Source organism: Nicotiana sylvestris, chromosome 7 (assembly GCF_000393655.2).
Source record: "Nicotiana sylvestris chromosome 7, ASM39365v2, whole genome shotgun sequence".
Classification (NCBI taxonomy): domain Eukaryota; kingdom Viridiplantae; phylum Streptophyta; class Magnoliopsida; order Solanales; family Solanaceae; genus Nicotiana; species Nicotiana sylvestris.
This window is the reverse complement of record NC_091063.1, coordinates 109,400,832-109,415,847: the sequence shown is the minus strand read 5'-3', so window position 1 is coordinate 109,415,847 and position 15,016 is coordinate 109,400,832. Positions and strand designations below refer to the sequence as shown.

The following is a 15,016-nucleotide window of genomic DNA, read 5'->3' as shown; positions in this document are numbered from 1 at the left end:
GAAAGACTAGAAAAAGGAGAGAAAAAAAACAAACGCTTACAGTACAATCTTTTCCACACAAACAAATTTGTAAGTAATTTGAACTTGTCAAAAGAGGAGTACTAAAGTTAACTCCAAATGCAATTTTGGTTTTCCTAAATATGTTCAATATGCTGCTGCAGAGTTTCTAGTGTGAACTGCCGGGGCATCCAAGATACCCTTTTGACTCAACTGATGTATTAGTTCATATATATATATATATATATATATATATATACTGTAAAAGTATATTTAGATCGGAAGCATTGGCGTAATTGGTAAAGTTGTTGTCATGTGACCAGGAGGTCACGGGTTTAAGATCTTGTAAAAATACAAAAAGTGTAGGGTAAGACTGCATACAACATACTTTGTGGTCCGGCTCTTTACCGGAGCCCCGCATAGGGAACCTTCCCCGGACCCTTTTACTGTAAAAGTAAATTTTATACTATTAGCGAGTGATAAAATATGATAGCGTGTTGAAGTTATTATTTTTATTTAAAATTCGTAAAAATTTATCTATACTTATTTTACAAATGAAATAAATTTTATATAAATATTATTTGCCTCTAGGCAATCTCTCTCTTGTTTTGTTGGCATACATATGATTGCTGCACAACACCTACCCCTCAACCCCACTCCCTTCAAAAGTCAATATAGCAGCTGAACACTGAATTAGTTGAAGCAAAAGGAGGCTTTCAATATTTTAAAAACAGCAGTAAAGAAATTAATAGTATTTGATTAATGGGGGTTGGCTGCTGCTCTCATCAGCCATTCCATCATGCTTCTTTTATCTACCAGCTACAGCACCTCCATTGGCGACCAAGTCAGCATTTTGCCAATGTCTTTCTTTTTCGGTTCCTTGTCTTTACCAACACCCATTTTCCTCGTTATTTCTCTACTTACAACACAATCGCTGTAAGTATTAATGCAATTCAAAGGTTTTGTCTCTTTTCCTTTTTTTTGGGCTTACCTTTGGTGATAATGATGTTTCTTTAGTTTTTATAATTTGTTTCTAATACTTGGCTAAGATAGGAGTTTATTTTTGTATTGCTTTTTTTGACTATATCAGGGGAAAAGGGGCTGAAATTATAGCCTTTTAATTTCTGGATGTGAGAGCTGTTTGACAATCTTGGGATATTTGTGATGTCTGGTTATAAGCTTTCCCTTATTGGGATCAGTTTGATTCTATGGGTGAGCTGGTCTTTGCTGTTTACAGGGGCAGATAGCCAAGTTACTCATCCAGATGAAGGTAACCTTTTTAATCTTTTCCTTTTTTGATCATCTTTATTTCTACATCCTTACTTGACTGCCCATTTAAGGTTCTCTTATAGTACATAATTTATAAACTCTGAGATTTATTAATAGTTTGATTAACATAATTTGATGATGTAAGAGGCTCATTAACATCTCTGGCTGTTGCACAAAACTAACTGTAGTGGACTTTTTATTTATATTTGCATGAGATGATTTTAATGAAGTAACATGGCCGGTGAGGATTCATATAAGCCGATCCTAACTTGTTTAAGGCGTAGTTGTTGTTGTATAGATTGTCCAATGTCTAGTAACTTGTTAAAGCAGCTATAAGGAAGAAATTGTTGATGTACTGAATTTATTTGTTTTCAATATTTTCTTGTGGAGGAATTTTTCTTTTGTCTTTCTGCTATATATCTGATGGTGGGGGTGAGTGCACGGGGGTTCTGAACAGCTTCAATGGTGAAAAGAGGAATATAACTGAACTATAAAACGGCTATCAGAATTTGCACCCCTGCATGCCTGTTACCCGTCCAAGTGCAGGTGTTTCTGTAATGCTGTAGTTCTTCTTACTTTTGACATGAGAAGCGTGGTAACTCTTGAATTTATGTGTGCAGTAAAAGCATTACGTGCCATCAAGAAAAGTTTGGTTGATCCAAATGGGAATCTCAGTAACTGGAGGAGAGGAGATCCATGTAGGTCAAATTGGACTGGAATTTTGTGCTACAATGAAACAAAAAATGACGGTTACTTTCATGTTCGAGAACTGTAAGACCTTCCTATCATACTTGAGACTACCTCTTGCGTCTGCATCATAAGTATGGATGTTGTCAATGTGCTTAACTTCTCCAACACAGTACTAAATCTATGAATTGCTGCAGAATAATTATGGTTTCTCTGAGTTGGTTCTCAATATGTATATCACGTTGTTTATTCTTCTGAATTTATGCCGTTTTGCTTTTATTACTTGCTTCCAAATCTGTTATTGGATTGGGGGATGTTAGTTGAATCTCCCCGTTTCTCCGGTTGCTAGTTGCTACCTCACAGTGAAAGAAGTTCACTCCCTTTGGTAAAGTAGGCGATGTAAGCATATAAACCACTTTGCCATAGACTCAATTAGAATAATGCAAAGGAGGCGAATTAGAGAAAGGAGGGGCGAGCTTTAATTAAAGCAGGTGTGAAGCTTCTCATAGAGAGTTAGGAAGCGACACCTAGTTCTGCAGGATATGAGTTGAGAATTGTCACTGGACTTGATCCAAATATTCATGACCTGTTGGATCAATATCGTCACTGTAAATCTTGCTTAATAAGTCTATTCCAGTTTGTCTCAACAAATAGGTGGCATACTTTTTTAGTTCTATTATGTATTCTACAAATATAAGTAAAGACAAAGCATCTGAACTGAACTGGAGATTTGAAATTGTTTCAGCAAAATGAAAGTAATGATTGAAAGAAAGCGAAGCCATCATGTAATGTCTCAAATTCACACTTGGGTCCCAAGAGGAGACTTTGGAAATTGCTTCAGACTCTTATTCACACAGCTGAAAGTTGAAATTATGGCACTATTGAAAACCTATTGAGCATCCCACTATCTCATATCACACATTTTCAAGGATCTAAACCAGAGAGCCTGCATATCCTCCCAATTGTCTTTGTTATCTACTCGGTGTACCATGGACGTCCAAAGTCATCAAGCACCTATTTTCTAGCATTCATAATTCGCATCAACGAGGTCACTGGGGTTTGCATAATTGCATTAATAGATCATTACATCAAAGTTCTGCTGAGGGGTAATATAACAAATAGATTATTGTCAACAGAGAGACCATCTGACATGCAGCTGGTTTCGCTCTCACACAAATGTTCACCTTCTAGTTCTACAATCCTAAATGAATTAATAAAAATGACAAATGACGATGCGTGTACTAGCTAATTTTCAATAGTTGGACCAGGAAGCTCTGAAGTGGTAAGATTAAAATTAAGAAGCCCTCTTGCCTTACAGGATCCTAGTTGTCTATAAGGAGCACAGACTTTGAATACTTTGTGATTTTACAAATCTTTTCTGCATAGAAAGATGATTGTCTCACATAAATTTTAGTGTCTTAAGTTTTAATTCTTTACCTTAAATGCATTGGTTGTCATGATGTTTGTAAACATTTTAATATTGTTTGAAACAAGGGATGGACGATCATTCTGGAGATTGATGACATCTCAGTAGACTCTGTTTCAATAATATGCAATGTCATAAGTTCTTGAATTCCTCCTCTAAACAGGCAATTACTGGATATGAATCTGTCAGGAAAATTGTCATCGGAGCTTGGTCGCTTATCTTACATGAAAATATTGTAAGTTTGGATATTTAACAAATGCTTCTCTTTTGGAAGGTTTCTGCTTTGCAAAATGTTTTCAATAATAGCTTCTTTAGATTGTAGTTTATCTTTCTGTCCTTTATTTATCTGCTAACTTTTTGTTTCCATTTGTACTAAAAAGGGATGTAATGTGGAATGCAATTACTGGGACAATCCCAAAGGAGATAGGAAATATCAAAACACTTGAATTATTGTAAGTTAAAGCTCTTTCTTACTATTCCCTGCTTTTTCCTGAAATTATGACTTCCTTTATATAGTTGACTCTTTCCTAGAAGTTCTACATGAGGGAATAGTTGAAGTGTATGACCACCTCATCTAAAAGCTTAGCAGTTAGAGAGAACACACTTCTATTTACTTAATTATGTCTTCAACACGCCCCTTCACGTGCGGGCTTTTTTTTTTTTTTTGATGAGTCAAGCACGTGGAATTGTTTTTGCTATTGGGTGGCGGTGAGACTCAAAACCCAGGACCTCTACCTGCTCTATACCATGTTGAAGTGTGTGACCATATCTTCTGAAAGCTTAAGCTGTTAGAGAGAGCACAATTCTATATACTTAATTATGTCTTCAACAGGAATGAGCAAATTTCTATGGATATTGGGACAATTCCCACGTATATTGATTCATAATAATATTACATGTTGCTACCTAATAATTTTCTCTGGTTCTTATTTATTTATTTATTTATTTATTTATTTATTCGTTCGCTTTTCTTTTATGGTTTCAGGCTTCTCAATGGAAATCAATTGAGCGGTTCTTTGCCTGAAGAGCTTGGTTATCTTCCCAACTTGAACAGGATACAAATTGATCAAAATCATATATCAGGGCCCTTACCTGTATCATTTGCAAATTTGAAGAAAACAGAACATTTGTAAGAGTTTTCTTGAGATGAATGATTACTAACTTCCTTATAGCCCCACACCAGCTTTTCGGGCGTTTGATGCTACTTGCATCGCTGTCATCAGATTTGTCGTTTTCTTATTTACTGATTTATATCTTTCCATAATGTGATTTTGTTTTCCTGTCCAGCCACATGAATAACAATTCGATAAGTGGACAAATTCCACCTGAGCTATCTAAACTTCCAAAGCTACTTCACTTGTAAGTGACATTATGATTCTTTAACGTTTTTAATGCCTGAAAAGTCCTTCAAGTGGTGTAAATTAAGATGTCTCTCGGGGCTTAACTAGAAATGTTGCTTTTATAAATGATACTCTTTGATAGGATTCCTTTATCTCTCATGGCTTACTCTTTGTTTGGTTCAAGGAAAAGGAGGGGACTAAATGATGATTATATCTATCTCTTCTTACTATTTGCAAGCAACTCACCCTCTCTTTCAATTTGAGGAATTAAAAAACTCCCGTCCACTCTTACTGAATCAAAATTCATTTGATAAATACAACATGAGATTGAGACCAAAAAGATAAGCCAGAAAATGTTCATTTGAAAATACCTTGATTATGATGATACAAAGGCCTCATTAATATCAATTATTGCACAGTAACATTGTATGTAAAAGTGACTTTTTTGATAGATAGATAAAGATGACTTGTTAGAGTGTATGTAGTTTTGATCTATTTAATAAAATGGTAGCCCGGTGCAGTAAGCACATCCTATGCGCGGGGTCACGAGAAGGGCCTGACCACATTGGGTCTATTCTACGCAGCCGTACCTTGCAATTCTCTCGTGTTTTTTATCTTTTCAATTTGATGAATATTATTTAGGAGTGTGTTTTGTATTATAAAGGACTTATTGCCTTTTTGCTTCATTTTCCAGGCTGCTTGATAATAACAACTTATCGGGTTACCTTCCGCCAGAGCTTGCTCAAATTCCAAATTTGCACATACTGTAATCTTTCTTTGCTATGTATATAGTGCTATTTGGATTACTGATATCAGGATGCCTTTTCATTGGTGATATAACTTTAGTGCAGCAGTACTTTTCTCTTGATTTTGGAAGAGGTTTTCCTTACATGAGATTGTGGAAAGGTGACATAAATTGAAATTCTGTTGCAGATATAGAAAGGGGAGAAGGCAGTTGCAACAATTAGAAATTTTCAAACACCTAGAGATCCTTATTTCAGGCTCCGTTTGTTGAAGTAGCTAATGATTAAGATGTGTCACGCTCATCACATAAGACTAGTCTTGACACATAGAGATTGAAATATTAATCTAAAGCATGTTCGAAGTATAAATACAGGATATCTTAAATGTATCTTTTCGATCTTTGGTAAAGCAATACTTGGTAAAGTCGATAGAAATAATAATCATGGGAGTTGCCACTATCACGAACTATCATTGCTGCGAAGAGTGTCCCTTCAGCCTATCAAAATACTTTATGGTACTTTCTAAAGATGAAAAAGTTCTTGTTATTTATCAAGGAAACAGTTGAGAATTGTTTCTTTCGGGTATAAAAGACGAGAGCGCATAATGAATGAAAGAGTATGATGTTGAATCAATTTCTGGGCATAGTTATCACCTATAAGATCAATATATGATATGAAATGTCATGTTACATATGCATGTTAATTCTGATATGGATATAAACAGGGACCATATTTTTCTAATGGAGATTTGACATGAAAAGGATCCAGCTTATAAAATGGGACTAATCTTTTGTAGGAGATGTCTATGTACATATCTGTTCTCGTCTATTCTTTCTGACTAGTTTCTTTTACTGTCTCAAATTTTATTCTTTCGGTTCTAACTTCCTTTTATTCTGCAAGCATGAATGTACTTATATTTGATTTTACTCTTATAATGCAGTCAGCTTGATAATAACAACTTTGATGGAAGTCAGATACCTGATTCATATGGGAATATGTCACGTTTGTTGAAACTGTAAGTCCATTTAAAGCTCCTCTTTGTGCTGAATATGATTTTAAGTATGGCATGATGATAGAACTGATTATTATGTCCAGTGGGTTCATGAACCATAACTTCAAAAGGTTTTGTGTCACCAGCTCTTTCATAATCTTCCTGTGAATAAGAAAGACTATTTAAACTATTTCCAATCAACATCTATTTTCATAGCTTTTTTTATCTACTATGGGTTTTGAGACTGCATTGGGTGCATCCAGGTATATACTTGTAGATTGTAGAATAGTTCTTTGGTGGTAAAACCTCGTATTTAACGTATTATAGAATTGCTCGCAAAAGTGAATGATAAAGCACATTATCTTAAAATATAGAAGTATTGCAGTATATAGCCTGTAATTTCTAGTTAATTGTGTCATTAGAACAATGGTTCAAAGTTGATTAGGATTTCCTGATGAAGTTTGCACCAATGGTGGTTCACCTTGTTACTATTTGGCAGCAAAGGAATAGCTAGCCAGTATCTGAAGCAACCAGTGGAATAACGTTGAAGTTACCAATCAAAAGAAAAAAGAAAAGGGCCGAAGAAACAGGATGAAAAAACTATGAAAGAGGTGGAAGAAAAGATTATTTCATCCTAACCTCAAATAGTACTAACAAGTAACAGGAAACAAATACTATAAGAGATAATTTATTCACCTGTTTTCTGTAAAGCTTAAATATATCAAGGTAAGAACTTTTAAGTTAGAGATTCTGGAACCACGGAATGTGTTGACAGTTTTAGTAGCTTATATTTTTGCATCTTTCTGATTTTAAGCAAGTATTTTACTCTTTCATGCTTCATTTTTCTCAAAGTAGTGAAAAACTCATTTGTTTCAAGAAAGTGGCAAAAACATTGCATGGATATTAGTACTATTTGGTGAGATCTTATATTAACTTGGAAGTGATTCCGCTTTTTCATTCTTCCAGGAGTCTAAGGAACTGTAGCTTACAGGGACCACTTCCAAATCTGGGCAACATACCGAACCTTACTTACATGTAAGAATATATTCCAGGTTCTATGTCTGTGCAAACTAGTGGTGGCAAAATGGTAAAAAGAAAACAGTTATCCACCCATATTATCCATTAAAAAATGGTTGGATAATGAACTTTTTAAAAACGGGTCAAATATGGATAAGAATCATATTATCTACTTAGAAAATAGATAACCAATGGATAACTAATGGGTTTAACTTTTACATTTGTAAAGCCTCAAATTGGGGGTTCCTCAAGTTTAGGAGACTATGAATTTTCCCAAAAGTGATCATATTCAAGAAGCCATGGAAAATATGGATATCCATATTATCTGCTGGTTAACCCGTTTTTTATCCGTATTAAATATGGGTCGGGTCGGATACTATATCCATTTTGAATTACCCAATTTCGACCTGCCCATATCCGACCCAACCGGCCCGTTTCCCACCCCTAGTGCAAACTATAAGGGCATTCGTACACTCTTTTACATTGCAATGCACTTTTAATGGAGAAATCAATGTTAATAATCAGGATTCACTTGAGTGAACACAGATCATTTGCTTTAGGCTAAGAGAGGCATCACTTAAGACCAATATCCAATGTAATTACCCTTTTTGGTTATTACTTGCATTTGCAACCATGCATATTCTCATTAATTAATTTCGCATTTCAGAGATCTCAGCTTTAACCAGCTAAGTGGGCCCATTCCATCAGAAAAGCTTAGTGACAATATTACAACAATGTAAGAGCTTGATTCATTTTTGCTGTAAGCTCTATCATGAGTGATTATCTGGCAACTGCTTCCTTAAATGATATTGTCGGGTCCATGATACTGTTGATCTCTCATTTCCTGAAGCAATTTCTTCTGATTGTGGCAGTGATCTGTCATACAACAACCTCAACGGAACTATTCCTTCAAACTTTTCAGGCCTTCCCCATTTGCAGAAACTGTGAGCATTATTTCCTCTGCTTTTTATCATGTTTGTTGCTCTAGAAGCAGGCTTTTTATTAAATTATTTCGTTATTTTATTATATTCAGGGTAAATAGCTCACTACAAATATCCATCTAATATAATTACTTTATTATTTTATTCTGTTGTCAGGTCACTAGCAAACAATTCATTAAGCGGTTCTGTTCCATCAATAATTTGGCAAAATAGGACACTCAACGCAACAGAGACACTTATCTTGTAAGAATTGAGATTTGGAGAGATCCACATTTGCTTCTAAATTTATCATGAAACCAAAGATTTGTTCCTATAACAGCATGTTCCTTTTTGCTATCCTAATTCTTAATTTTTCCTATATGTCTAGTCTTTAATAACTCCATAGTTTGTGATCAGTACGAGTCTAGTTAAAATGAATCTGCTGCATTACTGCAGGGATTTGCGGAGCAATAAGCTTTTGAATATCTCAGGAACTTTGGTTGTCCCACAAAATGTCACTATTAGGTTTGTTTTTGGCATATCATCTTCATCTTCAGTAATTCCTCTTCGTTTAAAGATACAAATGCAACATCTTACCTTGTCATCTTATTGTTCTTCTAGTCTTCAAGGAAATCCGTTGTGTTCAAATTCTGCCCTATCAGACTTTTGCGGACCTTACAATGGGGATGTCGATGGTACCTTGCAATTGGCAAACAAAACTGATTGTCCTCCTTTGGCGTGTCCTCCTCCCTATGAATATGCCCTGCCATTTCCTACTTGCTTTTGTGCTCTGCCTCTGCTTGTAGGATACAGGCTGAAGAGTCCTGGGTTTCATGATTTTCGATCATACGTGCATAGGTTTGAGTGGTATATCACGTCTGGTCTTAAGCTGAATCAATCTCAATTACGCCTTAATACATTTGCACTGGAAGCTGGTCCCCGTGTGAGGATGTACTTGAGGATTTTCCCCATCTTTGTTGATAACAGCAGCTCTCGTTTGTTCAATAAAAGTGAGGTCCTAAGACTTCGGAGCATGTTCACTGGGTGGCTGATTCCTGATAATGATTTTTTTGGACCTTATGAACTTCTCAATTTCACCCTACTTGCAGATTATAGAGAATGTATGTATGCCTCCTTCCTTAATAAATCATAGTTGTCCAAGGAGTAGTCAATAAAGAGGAAAATTAAACCCTCCACATCTTGATTGCTTTACTTTCTCTAGATATATCTCTTATTTCTGTTCTCTATGATTTACTCTTAACTGGCGTTCACTTGTGAACTTTTATGAAATCTTTAGCATGACTGAATCTGTTCTCTTGCCTTTGTAAGTAAAAGATCGTGATATATATAACTTGTCAATGTGATTAACTTATTTTGATGAGTGAATATTTCGGTCTATCTCTTGCTTCTTCTTGTACTTCTCCTTTGCTTGTGCATGATATTCCTTTGCTGATGACTTAATTGTTGGGCCATACTTTGGGTGGCTTACCAATCCTTAATGCAATTATGGAAGGCAACAATAGACATGATATCATATTTATCGAAGCATTTAATGGCAAAGTCTAGCTATTTGTGTCCTTGTGATAAGTACGTTTTACTGTTCTTTTGCAGTCATCCCCCCTCCTTCATCATCTAGTATTAGCAAGGGAGCTCTTGCAGGAATCATACTAGGTGTAATTGCTGGTGCAGTCACAATATCGGCATTTGTATCACTCGTCATATTGAGATTGCATATGAAGAAGCACCACTGTGCCGGTTCAAAACGAAACCTATGTGAGTATACTACAGTTACTGATCTTGAAGTTTGTATTCTAAGTCATCCTTTCTCTTTTCATTTTAATTTAGGACCTTTTATATATCCTCTCTCTTTTCATTTTAATCTAGGACCTTTTATGTTGTGGTGCTTTCAGTGACTAGCATTTTAAGTCATCGAAGACAATACATTCTCATACGTCTTTACCACTTGGATTACATTTTTTAACCAAGATAGACTAACCATGAAGCTGAAAGAGACATTGAATTATAGATGCTATATAGAATGATGAAGATACAGTGATGTTAAATTAGATTTGTTCATATAAGATACAGTCTCCAGTTGAAAATATACTGAAATTTCAAAAAGTATTATAATGAGCATGTCATCTCTGCAAAGAAATACGAGATGTTAGATCCAGCTATGTTTTTCATTTGCAAATATCCTTGAAGACTAAGAACCCGTTTGGATGGGCTTATTTTAAGCGACTTTTAAGTCAAAATAGCTTTTAAGCCATAAGTAAAGAATTCTAGCTTTTGGCTTGTTTTTTTCATTTTAGCTTAAAAACAAGTGCTTAAAAATACTTTTTTACTTTATCCAAACACTACAAAATGGCTTAAAAGCTATTTTGGCTTAAAAGCACTTAAAAGAAGCCCATCCAAAGGGGCTCTAAGATCTTCTCTTTCATCTAGAAAGTTAGCCTAGTTCATGAGCTTACCGATTGACAGCATAATCAACTCTTGTTAGTGTATCTTATCTTGCATATCATTAGTACACAGTTGAAAAGTACACATTGCTTTTAGGCCTGCAAATTATGTAAATCCCAATCTCAACTCTGATTCCATGAAGGTGGAGATTATGGTATACTGTCTCAAACATCTTAAAGTTATACGCCCACATTTTTGTTTTGCAGTGTCAAAAATCTCTGTCAAAATTGATGGTGTTAAGGAGTTCAATTTTGAAGAATTGACACTGGCGACCAAAAATTTTAACAACTCCAGCCTTGTTGGACAAGGAGGGTATGGAAAAGTTTATAAAGGTACTTTAACTGATGGGACAGTTGTAGCCATAAAACGAGCTCTAGAGGGATCGTTACAGGGCCAAAAGGAGTTTCTTACAGAAATTGAACTACTATCTAGGCTACATCACAGAAACCTTGTCTCTTTGCTTGGATACTGTGGTGAAGAAGGTGAACAGGTACTTTATTACTTCAATCGTTGATCCAAAGTTTAACATATCTTACCATCATGAACAAATATCAATTGGAGCAGTATGCTGACTTTATTAAAACCAAAAAATTCGTTTTTACACTGGAAGGGAAAAGGCAATAGATGATATTTCTTACACCTCAAAATGACTCCTACAAGCACATGCACATATAAATATTTACAAACGGATACAGATTTAAGAAATGATTTTGAGCTAGCAAATAATTGTTGGACTATTTTAATGGTCTGATGGCTAATACTATTTTGCCTCTGACTGATTATAGATTTTTTTCTTTTTCTTCTTTCTATATACTTGTTTGTAACCTTTTGGCAATGTTGTGCTTTACCTGCAGATGCTGGTATACGAATTTATGCCTAATGGTACTCTGAGAGATCACATATCTGGTAAATAATTATATAATTCACATTGTTATTGTCTCCATTTGTTTGTGCAAATCTTTTCATACATATAAGTATGCAAATGATAAACTGATCAACAACTGCTGGCCTTGCCCCCAACAACCCCACCAAAATCCCTTCCAATAAAGATACTAGTAAATCAAACTTACTACTGTTTAGTCTTAGGTGATTGCTTTGAGGGGAAGCACTAGCAGAAATCAAGTCTTTCACCATATCAACTTGGATTTAATGGGTTAGCTTGTGATGTGACAGGTAAATGTAAAGAACCTCTAAGTTTCGCTATGCGATTGAGAGTTGCCCTGGGTTCAGCTAAGGGCATACTCTACTTGCACACAGAGGCTGATCCTCCCATATTCCATCGAGATATCAAGGCAAGCAATATATTGCTAGACGCTAAATTTATTGCCAAGGTGGCTGACTTTGGACTTTCACGGCTTGCTCCAGTTCCAAATCTTGAAGGGACTCTGCCTGCTCATGTATCAACAGTTGTTAAGGGCACTCCGGTGAGCTTTGATTGTTCAAGAAAGTAGATACTTTAAGCAAAATCATCCCCTAATATGATGTTTATTTTTGTCATCCTACCTTCCGATATACTTGAGAATTCTGTAAGAGGAAAGTAAGCAGATGGTTGTCCAATTACCGTATGCACAAAATTAACACAAACAAAGTTCCTCCAACTGACAAATTTGTAACTCTAAGGCCTGTTCTCTGCAGGGATACCTTGACCCAGAGTATTTCCTAACTCATAAGTTGACAGACAAGAGTGACGTTTACAGCCTTGGTGTTGTATTCCTTGAGCTGCTCACTGGAATGCAACCAATTTCACATGGCAAGAACATTGTTCGGGAGGTACTGTCTTACTGCTTGCCTGTCCACGATTAGGCTAACAAATATATTCTGTCTAAATTCGTTCATCATCTAGACATTTCCATATTCTCCGGAGTAAACCAGGAGACATTGTCTTGGAAGTGTTAAAACATAGGGGATTTGAGGAATAATCTCAAGGTTATTCGTGCAGATTCCACCTTCAAACGGGCTATGTTTGCCTCTTCCTGAAAATAACTAATTCAAAAAAACATACTACATTTCGTATAATTTGATTCCTGTTGTATGATCTCATGGATATATTGTACTGCATATCAACAGGTCAACCTTGCATATCGTTCTGGTATGATATTCAATGTTATTGATGATCGGATGGGATCTTATCCTTCAGAATGTGTGGAAAAGTTCATTAATCTGGCCCTCAAATGCTGCCAAGAAGAGACAGAAGCTCGGCCATCAATGGCAGAAGTGGTTCGAGAACTGGAAAACATACGGCTTATGATGCCCGAATCTGACTCTATAATTAGAGATTCCCTGGTCACTGATAGTGAAAAGGATAGCAGCACTCCATCCTCAACCTCAGCTATGAAATATCCTTATGTTTCAGCTGATGTGTCCGGTAGTGACCTTGTCAGTGGAGTTGTTCCTTCCATTCATCCTAGGTGATAGATATTTCAGCCTCTTGCTCCTATGTACAGTCCATTATAAATATTACATACCATATGGTAGTATTTTTCTAACCCTTAGCCAATGCTTGTAAAATTATATATAGCATCCAACATAGTTAATGTGCAGGATTTTTTTTCTTGAGTATCTTGTTTGAACTTGTTAAGTCAAATCGATGTCTGCTCACTTTTTTGTTTCTGTTCTCAGTCACAAGATTTGACCTTGTACAATTGATTGAGCAACATGTTATTTACCCCCTTTTCTGGGAGTAATAGTAGTTGTTCTTGTTTCCGAATTTGAAAAAAGTGAATATTCTTTCTAATTACTTGTGCTATATTGTTAAAGGGGAGAATAGTCTTGAGTAATGGATGTTCAAATAATAAGAGGGGAACTATTGGGAGAAGATCAGAAATGGCCTGATTTACAACTACTAAAAGACAACTAGCCACAGTTTCAAAAGTAATCGATATTTAGTAACTTTTTCATGTAAAAATAAAATTTGAACAAAATCACCATTAAAAATCTGGAAATTTTTTAGCATAATATATTGGAGTTCGAATTTTTAACATATGAGATTTTAGCATAATGCATTAGAATTTCATAATGTGTTGGAGTTTCAATATAATATGATGGAAGTTTACACGCAGGAGCTTCATAACCCATGAACTTTTCATGTTTCAATTAGGATATTTTTGTCCTGATTTTAGTTTCGCATAAAATAGTGTCTATTTTTTTAATAACTTTGCAAATACTGACTAATTTTTAATTACCAGTCCAAAAATTAGTTAGCCCATGCTATTTTCACGGAACTATTCGAACATGAAAAATAAAAATGAATACATCGTCTAGGAGGGTAAAGTTCTTATCGACGCTGATCATTCACCTTTTGACAATAAGGCAGTACGCACTGTAATTATTTTAGCAAAAACATTTAAAAACTTAAGACAAAAATGCTCCTCCATTTTAAAATGACCCAATTTGCCCCAATGTAACATTTATTACTTGCGCGCCCCACCTTCCCCCCGTGATTCTTGTGCCTTCTCCCCCGTTCCCACGCAACGTGGATTTGCAGTTTCTCGCAAACGTAGTTCAATTTTTTATGTGAATCTTTCCTTGCCACAAAGCATTGTGCGGATTTTTCCTTCAAAATCCTCGTTTTTTTGTTTTTTCTTTCCTCCTCCTCTAAAGTTTTGAAATGTAAAGCTTATTTGTAAGCTTTAATTTGGGGAAAAAATAAATTTTATGGGTAGAAAGCATAGCCTTAAGCACACACACGACTTTTCCTCTAAGATTTTTACATATAAAATGCGAAAGAGTTTTTCTCAATCTTCCGAAAATTTGTTGTGGGTTGAATGGGAATAACATGTTGTTTTTCTGTTCAAGTTATTTGGTACAAGAAAGACATCAGTAATGACCACATTGGGGCCTCACAATTTCCGTGAGAGATCCGATCTCGGTTGTTTTCAACTTTATCTCCTTCTCAATCGGTATGGCTCTTGGAGGAAAGTCGTTCAATTATGTTATCACAAGTGTAACGTCCCGGCCGGTCGTTTTATGAGTTTTTCCCCATTTGCTCTTCTTTATGTATTGTTCAGCTGCATTTCGTCATATCGTGTTGGTTGGTTCGGGTTCGGAGTGGTTGTGGAGTGGAATGAGACGCTTAATTTCTTATGTAGAAGCTTTAGTTGGAAAAGTCAACCGGATGTTGACTTATGAGTAGAAGGTCTCGGATGGAAATCATGATGGTTCGGATA

The 15,016-nt window shown here is 35.6% G+C and overlaps 1 protein-coding gene across 1 annotated transcript; it reads left to right on the top strand.

Moving 5' to 3' along the window:
• Positions 1 to 712: 712 nt before the first annotated feature.
• On the top strand, positions 713 to 13,460 carry LOC104219339 (probable LRR receptor-like serine/threonine-protein kinase At1g06840). Its single transcript, XM_009770004.2, has 21 exons — positions 713 to 933; positions 1,088 to 1,267; positions 1,887 to 2,037; positions 3,543 to 3,614; positions 3,760 to 3,831; positions 4,365 to 4,508; positions 4,667 to 4,738; positions 5,414 to 5,485; positions 6,403 to 6,477; positions 7,420 to 7,488; positions 8,138 to 8,206; positions 8,343 to 8,414; positions 8,568 to 8,654; positions 8,847 to 8,915; positions 9,012 to 9,511; positions 10,002 to 10,163; positions 11,057 to 11,340; positions 11,705 to 11,756; positions 12,024 to 12,274; positions 12,486 to 12,620; positions 12,918 to 13,460. The coding sequence occupies exons 2-21, from the start codon at positions 1,162 to 1,164 to the stop codon at positions 13,260 to 13,262; spliced, it is 2,859 nt and encodes a 952-aa protein (XP_009768306.1). The 5' UTR covers positions 713 to 933; positions 1,088 to 1,161; the 3' UTR covers positions 13,263 to 13,460.
• The last annotated feature ends 1,556 nt before the right edge of the window (positions 13,461 to 15,016 follow it).

What these genes read in the sequence shown, in the direction of transcription:
- LOC104219339 (XM_009770004.2), top strand. Translation starts at nt 1,162, where the DNA reads ATGTCTGGTTATAAGCTTTCCCTTATTGGGATCAGTTTGATTCTATGG. An exon ending in ATTCCAAATTTGCACATACT is followed by an intron (nt 5,486 to 6,402) that starts GTAATCTTTCTT and finishes CTTATAATGCAG; the next exon opens with TCAGCTTGATAATAACAACT. An exon ending in GCAACAGAGACACTTATCTT is followed by an intron (nt 8,655 to 8,846) that starts GTAAGAATTGAG and finishes GCATTACTGCAG; the next exon opens with GGATTTGCGGAGCAATAAGC.